General features: G+C 37.9%; 1 protein-coding gene across 1 annotated transcript in view; it reads right to left on the bottom strand.

Annotated features, from left to right (window-relative positions):
* PRKCH (protein kinase C eta) overlaps positions 1-13,565 on the bottom strand; it is a 345,031-nt gene that overhangs the window by 140,915 nt on the left and 190,551 nt on the right. Inside the window, exons 3-6 of the mRNA XM_007949086.2 lie at positions 10,404-10,554; positions 6,695-6,729; positions 2,249-2,337; positions 506-635 (exon numbers count right to left, since the gene is read on the bottom strand). Coding sequence (XP_007947277.1) covers positions 506-635; positions 2,249-2,337; positions 6,695-6,729; positions 10,404-10,554 — 405 coding nt within the window. The remainder of the gene's footprint in view (positions 1-505; positions 636-2,248; positions 2,338-6,694; positions 6,730-10,403; positions 10,555-13,565) is intronic.

Below are 13,565 nucleotides of genomic sequence, written 5' to 3'. Positions count from 1 at the left end.
CCCAACTCCATTCCTGCTTATTTCTGGTGAGGTCATCAGACCTACCTCTCCTGACACGTCTTATTCATAAGCCAGCCTTCACTTTAGCGATTTCACCTCTACCATCTTCCATTCCTGACCAAGATCCCATTCTCCTTTCAAATTACCTATTAAAATAAACAATGACTAGCATGTACTCAGGAATGAATGAATGAATGAACACAAGTGAAAGAGTGAGAAAGAAGGCAGGCAGGGAGGGAGAGAGGACGGGAGGAAGGAAGGAAAGAATTAACTGAATTTAACATCTGACTTAATGTTCTAAAGGTTAGGATTTCTTTGGATCAGACAAAGCTCTCTTTACATGCCTGATAATCAGCACATGAATAGAAAACTACAAAGATATTATTAATTTACAAAGTTTCTAAAACCATCTGTCCCAGGTCAGATTCTGACCCTATAGAATTCCCAAAGCTTGAAGCACAGTATTCACGTGAAGAAGTGGATCTCCAACACCTCAGCATCTTACTTTTACACTGAAGCCCTTGTCTCATTATCCCCCAGAGCAAGGAGCCACAGTGATCACAAAACGTTGGCACTTTGTAGTTGTGGATGTTGAACTTGTGCGGAATGTTGATTCCAAACCTCTGTTCAGCAATCTGTAAAAGAGGAAACAGGAGGGCAAGAGTTAAAATTCCACACCAACATCTTTTGTAAAACCTCTAACAGAAGCCCATCAAATACAAATTGTTACTATGACACCTGAGCTGGGTATATTATTTTACCTTACTCAGCCATGATTAATTACTCAGGTCTTACTAACCAGATGAAGCACATTTTCAATCAGCAAGACTAGACAGAAACATGTGGTGTGAACTAGATCATTTGCCATTTTGACAGATAGATATTAAGATTTTAATCTCCTTTTATATTCATGCTTGCTTTCTCTCTCTGCCAACCTCCTCACACCTGTATCTATTTTCTAGAACCCTTTTACTTCAGGATTAAATGGGTCTTTTATAGACTACATACTCTTGCTGTTACCACAGGGTCTTCTAGAAAGTATGTTATGAACAAAAAAGAAAAAGGAAGAGGCAGGTACCCAGAGGAAGTAGAACCAAAGAAGGAATGACTCCAAAGTGTCATTAAAGCAGCTATCTTCATCAGCCCTTCTGGCCTTTGTTGGAACACTGTCACAATCTGAGCATAAAGGTCCTGGTTTAATTTCACACATTGTCTCCAGCAAATAATTAAATCTGTGCTCTGCAATCTACATCATAATTTAAAGCACAACAACAGATCCACATATAATAAGGACTGGGTCAATTAGTACTCCTCTTAAACCTTTTCTGGTTTATTTCTCATAAAAGCTGTGGTTCATGCCTCTATTTTTACTCTTTAACACCCTGTATGTAAAGTACCACTGACTTCTAGAGCCATTCTTTCCAATGCATCTGTAAATCCCATTGTCATTATCAGCAACACTCCATTTTCAACCTCTAGAATTTAAAATGTAAACTAGCTCTGGTGGCATAGTGCCTGAGGCATTTGACTGCTAACCAGAAGGCTGAAGTTTCAAACCCACCAGCCGCTCCTTGGAAGGAAGACTGGGCAATCTACTTCAATAGAGATACCACCCTAGAAACCCAAGAAGGGGTCGCTATGAGTCAGAATCGACTCAACAGCAGTGAGTTTTGTTTGTTTGTTTGTTTTTTGGTATCCCAGCTGAATGCAACGTGACTGGCAAAAATTAGGACCAAGTGCTTATATATAGCTATACAGCCTCCCTGAAATTTCTCCAGGCTTGAGGAGGCCGATAGTTTCCTTATTTAGAAAAAGCAGGTTATAGTTAACATATTTTTTACATTCCTTTTGTCTTGTTTAACTCTCACAAAAAATTTGCTAAGAGATGTATTGATCTCATTTTTAGATTGAGGCTAAGAGAGGTTGTGGGCCTTGCCCAAACTCATAGAGCAGACAGCTAGCAGAGTCTGGATTCTGCATTCAAATCCAGGTTGTCTGGACCTCATGCATCAAAGCTCTCCCCAAGTTAGCAGAACTGATCCATATAGTTTATATCCAGGTGACCAATGAAGTAGCTAAATCACAGGGAGATCATGCTTTACAAGTGCAGAAATACAAATGCCATAATATAAAAAAGAGACAGATTTCAATTCTACAACCACCATCAGGGCCAAAGTGGGTGGGAAGAAGTGGGATGGGGAGCTGGAGGGAAGAAAGAGGGTACGAAAGCCAACTGCTATCCTCTTACCTTTGAATCCACTTTGTTCATATTGTTTTGGCAAGTACAGGCTGTAACAATTAGATGATGGCAGCGCTTATGGACAACACAGGTGCACACTAGGAAATCAAATCCAGAGATTATACATTTATCAGAGGGTCACGGTCCAGCCAGTAACAATAAACAAGGGCTGTGCCATGTCACTGTGACTAGATTTGGATGTCTGGCCCACACGGTGGCAGCCACTGCTCCCACCCTTCCTATGTTCTGTACTACCATAATAACTCAGGTCTTTGCTTATGCTCAAACTACATGGAATCAAGTCTCGAGCTTATTCCATCCTTCTGGACTCTTTTTCCTTTAATCTATCAGGGAAGCATTCCTATAGGGATTCTGATCACCGCAGCCCCACGATCTAAAATCTTTCATGGCATCTCCCTGCCCATCAATGAAGTCCAAATTTCCCACCCTGGTTTCAGATGCCCCACCCCACCCCCGGCTACTCCAAGAGTAACATCACTTTTCTTCTCCATGAGTTATTCGTTCCAATGAAAACTGGACCAAAAAGTTGTTGGTTTGAACCCACCAGCTGCTCTGTAGGAGAAAGGAAAGGCAGTCTGCTTCTGTAAACATTTACAACCCTGGAAACCTGAGGGGGCAGTCCTATAGGGACTCTCTGAGTTGGAGTTGACTCTACGGCAGTGGGTTTGGTTTGGTTAAGTCACTCTTCCCAGAACAAGCCCTGACCCTCCTCCACACATTGTCCATGCCCATCTCTAGCCTCTTTGCCTATCATCTAACTAAATCTTAAGTCATTTACAAAACCCAACTCAAAAGAGTCTTTTCTATAAAAGCACTCTACCTCTTCTTCCCTTCTAGATTAAAACAATCTCTCCCCCTAATTTCACTTCTTCCCCATGTTGCCTCCCGGTACACTCAGAGTTCCCAGCATGATGCCTGGAACAGAGTTGTTGTGTTGTTGTTATGTGCCATCAAGTCGGCCCCGACTCATAGTGACCCCTCCTTGGGTTTCCGAGGCAGTATCGCTACGGAAGTAGGATTGCCCAACCTTCCTTCCGAGGAGTGGCTGGTGGGTTTGAACCGCCAGCCTTCTGGTTAGCAGTCAAGTGCTTTTAGCCACTATGCTACCAGAGTTCCTTGGAACAGAGTAGGCATTCAAAAAATGTTTGCTGAATGACTCAAATCAATTCCTTGAATATTTAGAACTTTCTGAACAATAGCAATTTCTTTAGCTTTTCATCTAGATAACTGGCATAGTACAGAAGGAGTCCAGTGTGCCACTCAGGGATGAACATGTGCAATTAGTATAGAAAAATATTGTTGTTATGGTTAGCTGCCCTTGAGTCAGCCTCCAACTCATGGAGACCCCATGCACTAGGGAATGCAATGCTGCCTGGTGTTGCACCACTCTCCATGAGTGGTTGAGCATCCACAGGGCTCTCATTGGCTGGTTTTCAGAAGTAGATCTCCAAACCTTTCTTTTTAGTCCATTTTAGTCTGGAAGCTCTGCTGACACCTCTTCAGTGTCAGAGCAACATGCAAATGTCCACTCACAAATGGGTTGTGGCTGCGTGTGAGGTGCAGTGGCCGAGAATTACAGCCGGGTCTTCCACACGAAAGATGAGAATCCCACCACCACACTGCACTACCAATGCAATCTTCTAAGACATGTGGAGGATTATGTCCATTTAGACAGAAGACATGACACCGAATAGTACTATATCTTAAAGCAAATCTAGCTTTCAACAAGCTAAATTCTTAAAAGCACCAAGGTGAAAATGTCCAGGAGAACCATTTTATTTTTGTATGAGGGGGATTGCAAAACCATCCTTCATACAGAAAGACCTCATTTTCTGAGGCATTTGGTTTCTTCCTTTGCTAGACGGGCTGGAGGGTTTATCAATTTTATTGATCTTTTCAAAGAACCAGAGTTTGGTTTCATTGACTTTTCTCTATTGTTTTTCCATTTACAATTTCATTGATTTCTGCTCTAATTTTTATTGATGTAGTTAAAATTATTTTTAAATTTCTCATGACACTTCTTCTTTGGCTGATGTGTTATTCAGAACAATGTTGTTTAATTTCCAATTATTTGGAGGTTTTCCAGTTACATTTCTGTTACTAGTTTCTTGTTTAATTCCACTGTGGTCTGAGAAAATACTTTGTATGGTTTCTAGTCTTTTAAGTTTGTTCAGGTGTGTGTTGTGGCCCAGAACGTGGTCTGTCTTTATGAACATTCCTTATGAGCCAAGAAAAATGTGTTTTCTGCTGTTCTTGGAAGGAATTATTCCATAATGTCAATTAGATCAACTTGATTGATAGTGCTATTCAAGTCAACTGTATCTTTACTGATTTTCTATCTGTTTGATCTATCAATTCCTGAAAGAGGGAAGCTGAAGTCTCCAAGTAGAATAATGGATTTGTTTATCTCTCTTTGCAGTTCTGTTTTTGCCTGGTATATATTGATGCCCTATTGTTAGGTACATCCACATTAAAGATTGTTATGCCTTCTTGGAGAATTGGCCCCTTTATAATTATATAATGCCTCCTTTTTATCCCTGATAATTCTCCTTGCTCTGAAGTCTGCTTTGTTTGAAATTAATACAGCTACTCCAGCTTGAGTAGTCCTGGCATGGTACCTCTCTTTTTGCATGAAGGCATTTGGTTTTAAATCTCTTATAAGATGTGAGCCAAGTTGTGTCTTCATGTCTCCTAAGCAGTGCTCCTTCCTGTTCTTTTTTCCTTTTTGTTTTTCCTTCCTGCTCTTTTAACAATAGGTTATTCACTGGAATCAACCCTCCAATCTCCTGGCACTACAAGCTGAGTAAGAGAAGAGATAAAGTAACAAGTATATATCATAAAAGATGTAGTTTAAACTCAAAACTGTAATCTTGTCCATCAAGAGCCTCTACTTATCTTTATACAGACTGGTTGGAAAGAGCCCTTGTACTGTAGTGCTTAAGGCATTCAGCTGCTAAACAGATCAGCCTTTCAAACTTACCAGCTGTTCTGCAGGAGAAAGATAACAGTAGTCTGCTTCTGTACAGACTTATAGCCTTGGAAACCCTATGGGACAGTTCTTCTCTGTCTTACAGGGTCACTATGAGTTGGAATCAACTCAATTGCCGTGGGTTTGGTTTTTTTTGGACAAGATGTACCAGAGTTGAAGGCAGAGGAATGCCCTATGCTGGAGAGACCCAAGTCAAAAAGTGACGCTGATTCTGCCTTGTGAATTATTTTCTTACTTAGGGCTGGAATTGACAGCATACAGGTCAATTATTACTGTTGTATTAATTCCATAATGTATAGATATTTCTTTCTAACTTTGAGAACTCAATGGAATTGTTCATGTAAATTAAAATCAAAATTAGATCTAAGAGTATGTCTTCTCAGTTCTTCTAAGGAAAATGGTGTTTGACTTCTCCTCAAGAAGAGAAGACACGGTTTCCCTATTTACATGTAGGTTCCCACTCTATTTTACCAGCAATCCATAGAGGGTAAATCAGGAAGACGGGCATCATATGCATAAACCTCAGGATGACACTCAAGCCCACAATAACCAAAAACCCAAACTCACTACTATCAAGTCAATTCTAACACATAGCGACCCTATTGGACCGAGTAGAACTGCCCTAGAGGGTTTCCAAGGCTGTACATCTTTATAGAAGCACACTGCCTCATCTTTCTCTGGAAAAGTGGCTGGGAGGGTCAATCTGCTGGCCTTTTGGTTAATAGCTGGAGGTCTTAACCAATGCACCACCAGAGGTCCTTCAGCCAAAAAAGAGGAGGCCCAGATAAAAGACATCCAGCCCAGCCTGGTTAAAGGACCTGAATGGGTAGGGGTCTTTCACTTGTGTTCATTTTGTTTCATTCTGACTCTGCCCCAACATGAGCAAATTAGTTTTCTTTTAGAACTGTAAAAAGTAAAAAAAAATGTAATGTATAATCATTTAAAAGATCATGAACAGTGTAACCTTGAACACTTCTCCGCCTTCCCCCCTTTTTTTTGCAAAAGCAACAACAACAACAAAAAAAAAAGCAACTCGAATAATAGTTTATTCTGTAGGCATGTGTGGAGAAAGCAACATTATGCTACTTCTCATCTCTATTGACAATGAGGTGGTAAAAAAATGAAAATTTATCTTCAAGGTTCAAGGGTCCTGCCCACAAAATGGCAACAACTTTTAGTATTTTCATGTTATTGCATATAAGAAACTTTGAAGAACTGAACTTGATTAAGATCCTGATCTAGAAATAAAAATGCCTCCTTGACACTATCTAAACTATAAGTCAGATTTAACCAAAAACTAAAGAGCTATAATCATATAGAGGGGTCTCAATTGATATATAGAAACTTTATCACAATATTAATGGAATGTATCCTGTTTTCTCTTGATATCATCAATTTTTAACATAGGAACAATATTAAACATGGTTTCAAAAATGATTTCTTACCTTGACATTGATAACCCTGTTTCCCAAAGACTCCCCTGTTCAAGACAATACAGAAAAAAAGGCCATAAGTCAACTAGTTCATCAATAACTTTATTGTAATTCCAATTCTTAAAGAAAATAAATTTCATCCTCCATTCTTTTATTAAAAAAAAAAAAAACACAATTTCGGGGAAGAAACAAAAATGTGGTTTTTGAGCCCTTTATTGCTACCAGGAGACACAAAGGAAATCACCTAATGGATTAGAATGCTCCAGATAATATAATGGCAGATTACAGTGAGTCCCAGCCCGCCCACCTCTGTGGCAATCTCCTACGCATTCAATGACAATAAATTCTCATCTGTACCATAAGACTGCACTTCAGTCTGAAGTGCCATCCCACTCCCTTATTCAGTCTTCTTTCTCTCACATACACATAAGGATTTACAGATACTGAAGTCAACAGTAAAGATACACACATTGAATAAATCCACGAACCCACAATAATGCCTGACCCGGGGCACACCTCTCTTCCCTGTCATTGCCTCCACATCACCTTTAGAGTCCAAAGGAAGCAGAAGTGTTGTCAACATATGCCCCTCTCTCCCACAGCTCCCATCTCTCTCTCTCCCTAGTATTTTCTACAGGTGATGGTGGCATCATTCACATTCTCATTAACAGAGAACATATTTTACTAAGCCCTTAGGATATGCCTGGTACTGGGCTGAGTAGCCAACATATACCATCTCACCTAATCGTCAAAAAAGCCAATAAGACAGCATGCATGGCAGGCTGGTTCAGAGCACAGATTCTGAAGCTAGATGGCCTGGGTGTGACTTTGGACAAATTCTTTGAGCTATAATCTCCTCATCTATAAAATGGGGGATAAAGAGTTCTGGTGGCACAAACAAATGGTTAGGCATTCAGCTACTAACTGAAAGGTTGATGCTTCCAACCCACACAGAAGCTCTGCGAGAGAAAGACTTGGTGATCTGCTTCTGTCAAAATTACCACTAAGAAAACCTTATGGGGCAGTTTTACTCTGCCACACAGGGTTACTATGGGTCTGAATGAATTCTACAGCACCCAATACAACACAGCAAAGTGGGACTAATGATAATAGTACCTACCTACCTCAAAGGGCAGGAGCTCTGGTAGCGTAGTGCCTAAGGCGCTTGACTGCTAACCAGAAGGCTGGTGGTTCAAACCCACCAGCCACTCCTCGGAAGGAAGGTTGGACAATCTACTTCTGTAGTGATACTGCCTCGGAAACCCAGGGAGGAGTTGCTATGAGTCGGGTCCTACTCGATGGCACAATACAACTACACCTCAAAGGGTTATCATGAGGAGAGAAGGAAAAAAGAATAGAATGTACAGCTCTTAGAATAGTGATTAGCATTCAGTAGGTGCTATATAAAAGTTTGTTATATTAATAAAATAAAATCATTTCTATTTTGCAAATGAGGAAATGCTGATGGGTTACATAACTCGTCTAAGATTATACATCCAGTTCGTGATGAAATCTGATGCCAGAGTATATACTCTCAGTCATATATATTTACAAAATAAATATATCGATATTTTAAGTGTGTGTATGTACATGTGTGGGTGCATGTGTGTAAGTGTGGGTGGCTGCACGTGAGTATGTGTGCTCCACAGGGTTAATGGCTGGTTGAGTGGGAGTTACCATTTCCTTAATGGAAACAAATTAGTGAAATTATCAAATAAGTTTCCGTTAAGGATGTTAGTTGAGGTCAGATGTTGTAACCTCAAATGCCTTCAGGGGCCAGGCAGGTCACAGAAGTGAGGGAAGCAGAATGGGTGTGGCATGAAGATATACAGCAAAGAATTGTCACCCTTTATGTCAGGCAAACCACAGGGAGTGGAAACTAGAGAGTGAGACCACTGCAAAGGAGGAAGATGGTGGGAAAAAAAGAGGGAACAGATGGCAGAGCCTCTGGTTTTTCCAATAGAAAGCATAATATAATTTTGTTTCCTAAAGATTATAGATGCTATGACACATTTGCAAGTTTCATATTACCAGCCAGTTTAGGGTCTTTTGTTCAGATAAAACTCTATCCTTGATTAAAAGTGCCAGAAACAGTAACTAACCCTGGGTTCTGATGCTAAAAGATATAAAATCTAAAATAATCTCAGAATAATCACAGAAAATAAAATAAAGCATAAGTGATCCATATCCAGAAATTGCTTGGAACTGAGTGCTTCTGTTTTCATTCAATAAAATGATTAAAGTTTGCAACAAAAGCACAGATCTCCTTTCCTGCTGCAGAGACTAAACCTTGTTTTCTCCTTCTGAGATGTATGGCATGTGTATATATGTGTGCAAGGGGAAGTTTCTTTTTCTTCTTTACAAATAAATACATTTAGTGTCAACTATAATTGAAGACAAATACTACCTAAATTTATTTTACATTACAGATTTGCCACTGAGACAGACTTAAGCTTGAGTTGCGTGAAATCATCTAAAATTTCTCAACTATTAATCACCTTCAATTCCTAATAGCCAGCAGTTAGATTATAGTATAGGATCACTGAAGGCTATTAACTTTCACCTACATATCATAAGGCTGAAGACTACTGCAAATCCACCACCTGAGCTTACTTCTAACGACTAATTTCCACAACTCATCATTTGACTTGTATCTCTGTAAAGAAATACTGTTGATTTTTTCTTTTTTATTCTAGGACTGTTACCTAATTTACTGATTTTGTAGCCTCTTAGCCTCTCCTTCCAAACTGTGTTTTATGACCAGTTCATGATTCATTGGCACTTTTACCAAAATGGCTGGTACACAAAATAACATCTGGGACTTGAATCTGTAAATGGTTTAATTTTATTGTGGTGGTTATTGTTTTTGTTTTGCAATGAGGATTAAAGTTGGTGATGTTAGAACCAAAAAAAACCCAAAAATAAACTCACTGCCATCAAGTCATTTCTGACTCAGCAACCCCTTTTGGGTTTCTGAGGCTGGAAATCTTTACAGAAGTAGATTGCCCAGTCTTCTTCCTGAATAAAAATTAGATCTTAAATAATTCTTCACAACTGTCATGGACTGAATTATGTCCCCAAAAAATATGTGTCAACTTGGTGGGTCCATGATCCTCAGTGGTTTGGCAGTTACATAATGAGGTAATTTGGCAGTTATGCAGTTATTCCCCATGATGTGACATAATGTAATCAGTCGATCAGCTAAAAGGTGATTAGGGTGGTATACAACACCATTAATCAGAACATAGGCCTAATCCTATGGAGTCTCCCTGGGGTGTGACCTGCATCACCTTTTATCTTACAAGAGATATAAAAGAAGAAAGAAATGAGCAGAGAGAGAGGGACCTCCTATTACCAAGACAGAAGAGCTAAGAGAAGAGCATGTCCTTTGGACATGGGGTCCCTATGCTGGGAACCTCCTAGGCCCAGGAGAAGACTGATGCCAAGATACATGGAGATCTCCAAGCAATGCCATGCCCACAGATGTTGAAAGGGGACAAGGACCTTCCTCCAGAGATGACAGAGAGAAAGACTTCCCCCAGAGCCAGCACTCTGAATTCAGACTTCTAGCCTCCTAAACTATAAGAAAATAAATTACTTCTTAAAGCCATCCACTTGTGGTATTTCTGTTATAGCAGTACTAGATTAAAAAAAAAAAAAAAAATCGTTCTACCTTCTGAAATTACACATAGCCAGGGAAGGAAGCCAGAGAGGTTCTTACCAGATGAACTCCCTGCAGTGAGAGCAGTATGTGGGCTGCCTCAAGTATGTGGCCATAAATTTGTGTCCATTGATCTGGTGGACTCGCCTTCGCATAGCCCTCTGGCGCTTTCTGGTAAAATGTTTGAAGATTCGGTCTCTCTGGAGAGTAGCTGTATATTAAAAGAAATGAAAAAAGGGGTGATGTGTAATGAATCCAACTGATGATGAGAAAGTTGGTTAACTCAAATCCTCGACAAAGTGGCAAACCAATCTGCTCTATCAACTTTTACCCAATTCACAATACAAGTTTTTGTTTTTTTTTCCCCTAAAACATCACATCAGCAACATGTCTGTTAACCCAGAACAAGGTGAACATTCCTTTGCTAACCCTAATTGTGGTTCCTAATCTAAGGACCCTGAAAACTGTACACCATCTAAAGATCAAGTTAATTATGTTTTTTTGCATAGCTAACTCTATAAAGTTTCTCAAAAGTACACAGCGAGACTTGTAATTAGTAAAATAAAATCATTTCCTCAATTATGCTTTTAGATTAATCACAGATGGAAAGGAAACTTAAGGAATTATGCAAGAATAATTACTAATAAATTGGAAAATCCAGAAGAAATAGAAGATTTCCATGAAGATATAAATTACCAAAATTAGCTAAAGAAAAGCCACACAAGCTAAATTGAAGTTAAATATTTTTTCATGGAAGGAATTGAACTGCCTCTTAGAAAAGCTCCAGGTCCAGATGGTTTCATGGGTGAGTGATTTCAAGCCTTCAAGGAACAGACAGTTAATGTTTAAACCTGTTCCAGAACAGGAACTCTCGTGGCACAGTGCCACAAGGCATTTGACTGCTAACCAGAAGGCTGGTGGTTCAAATCCACAGTTCAAATTTTTATATATTATAATTCTAGTGCAAAAAGATATGCAATACATCCTAAAATATAGCAAAAAGAAATCAAGGGCTCTTAACTTTTTTTAAGTTTATGGACCTCTTTGAAAGTTTGGTGAAGCCTATGAACACCTTCACAAAATAAAGCTTTATAGCATAAAATAAAATATATAAAATTTCAAAGGAAATCAATTATCAAAATATATTTTTAAGGAGATAGAATTTAAATAATTTATAAAGAAGCAGGAATTTTATTCTATCAGCAGACTTAGTTACTATAATAATTTTAAAGTAGTGATAAGGGCAAACTGCATTTTATAATAAATGTACAAACTATAATATGATATGAAAAATATCTGTGATTTCTACTGTGATATCATGCATAGTACTATTACTACTATGGTTTGTTTGTGAATGGAAGAACATGATATATTTAAGTTACAAGTTTGTGAAAATAAGATGAAAAATGTTCTCCCATCAAGTTCCCAGGCCACCGGAATTCTAATTATGGATCCCAGAAAAAGAATCTCTCTGCTTACATATCAGGCTCAATCATAAGTTTTGATGTAAAGATCTTAGGTAAAATGCAGGCATCTTCATTATTGAAGTTTGTGTAGTACAAAGTGAATAGGAAAGCAAAGATCCTAAAACATGAAAATATTCACAAAGCCAAACTTAAAATATTAAAAGGTGAAGTCTATGAAGTCTATGCAGTCTATGAAAGTGATGTTTGAAAATGGCTCCATTCATACGCACAGTCAATGACAGAGTTACATAATTTAACAACAAAATTAAGTAAATTTGAGATAGAAAATGACATGATCTCTTTATGAGAGAATAATTTGACTATCTATGTATTCAGAAGCCCTTGGGAAAATTGACAATGCCTCAGACACTTGTTTAAAATATCGTCTTTAAAATTACTATGAATCTGAGAAGTAAAGTAAAAGATGGAATATTCTACTATAATAAAATTTTCTTAACAACTAATTTTTTTTTCCCAAATTAGGCCTCATAACAAAGTAAAAAAATCTGTCAATATATAATAAAGCAAAGATTTTCATAGTTTTAGTTTTTTAAAAACTCCTTTTTTAACTATTAAAGAAATTTACTATCCATTTTAAAAGATTCATCTTATATATATTATTCTAGTAGCAACTGTACTTAAATAACCAGGATTTTTTTTATACTAACCTATTATCTTAAGAAGAATAACTCACTGTGACCAAATAAGAATTCTCCCAGGAAACCAACAAAAGATTTAATATTTGAAAATCTATTGCTAATGGGTAAAAATGCATGATCATTTGAATAGATGCTGAAAAAGCTCTTGATAAAATTTAACTAGTAGTATGATAAACAAACAAAAAACCCACCAAAACTTGGAAAGGTTGACTAGAAGATTTTGTCTTTAGGATGACTAAAAATTATAATTACAGGCCAAAAACATCAAGCTGAATGGTAAAGTCAAAAAAATTGCTGTGAAAGTGAAGAACAAGACTGCCCACTATCATCACTATTATTTAATATTATTGTGAACATGCTTGCCAATGCTGTTAAAAATGAAGACAAACAAAAAGATAATACTATTGGAAACAGGAGGGAAAGATATTATTATTTAGAGTTGTTTGATAGCATGACTAGAAAATGCCCGAGATTCTAGAATTGAACTAAAAGGAGTTCAGTAAGATGCACAGTAATAGATTACTTAAAAAAAAAAAACAAAAAAAAAAAACACTCAACAGGTCTTTAATACACCAAAAGAACCAGTTAAGACTATATGGTGAGAAAAATATCCCATCCTTACAGCTATAAAAAACAAATTATCTAGGAATAATTTCTCAGGAGAACTGGAAGATTAATATGAAGAAAACTATGAAACCTAATTGAAGATAAAGATGTGAAAAATGATATTCTTTAGGAAGGCTCAAAACCAGAAAGTTGGCAAATTTTCCTAAACTAATTCCTAAATTCAACAAAATTCCAATCAATGTTCCCAAAGGATGTTTTTAACTTTAAATTTTTTTCCAACTTTATTTTATACAATGAATATTCAAAAACTATCCAAACATGTCATTCAGGGAAATTGAGGTCTAGGAGAATTCTGGTGGCGTAGTGCCTAAGGCACTGCTAACCAAAAGGCTGGCAGTTCAAACCCACCAGCCACTCCTTGGAAGGAAGATTGGGCAATCTACTTTCTTAGTGATACCGCCTCTGAAACCCAAGGAAGGGCTGGTATGAGTTGGAACCGACTTGATGGCAGTGAGTTTTTTTTTTTTTTT

This window comes from Orycteropus afer, unplaced genomic scaffold, assembly GCF_000298275.1.
Source record: "Orycteropus afer afer isolate SDZICR_OR568_19922 unplaced genomic scaffold, OryAfe1.0 scaffold00237, whole genome shotgun sequence".
In the NCBI taxonomy this organism is placed as follows: Eukaryota; Metazoa; Chordata; class Mammalia; order Tubulidentata; family Orycteropodidae; genus Orycteropus; species Orycteropus afer.
This window is presented reverse-complemented; position numbering and strand designations above follow the sequence as displayed.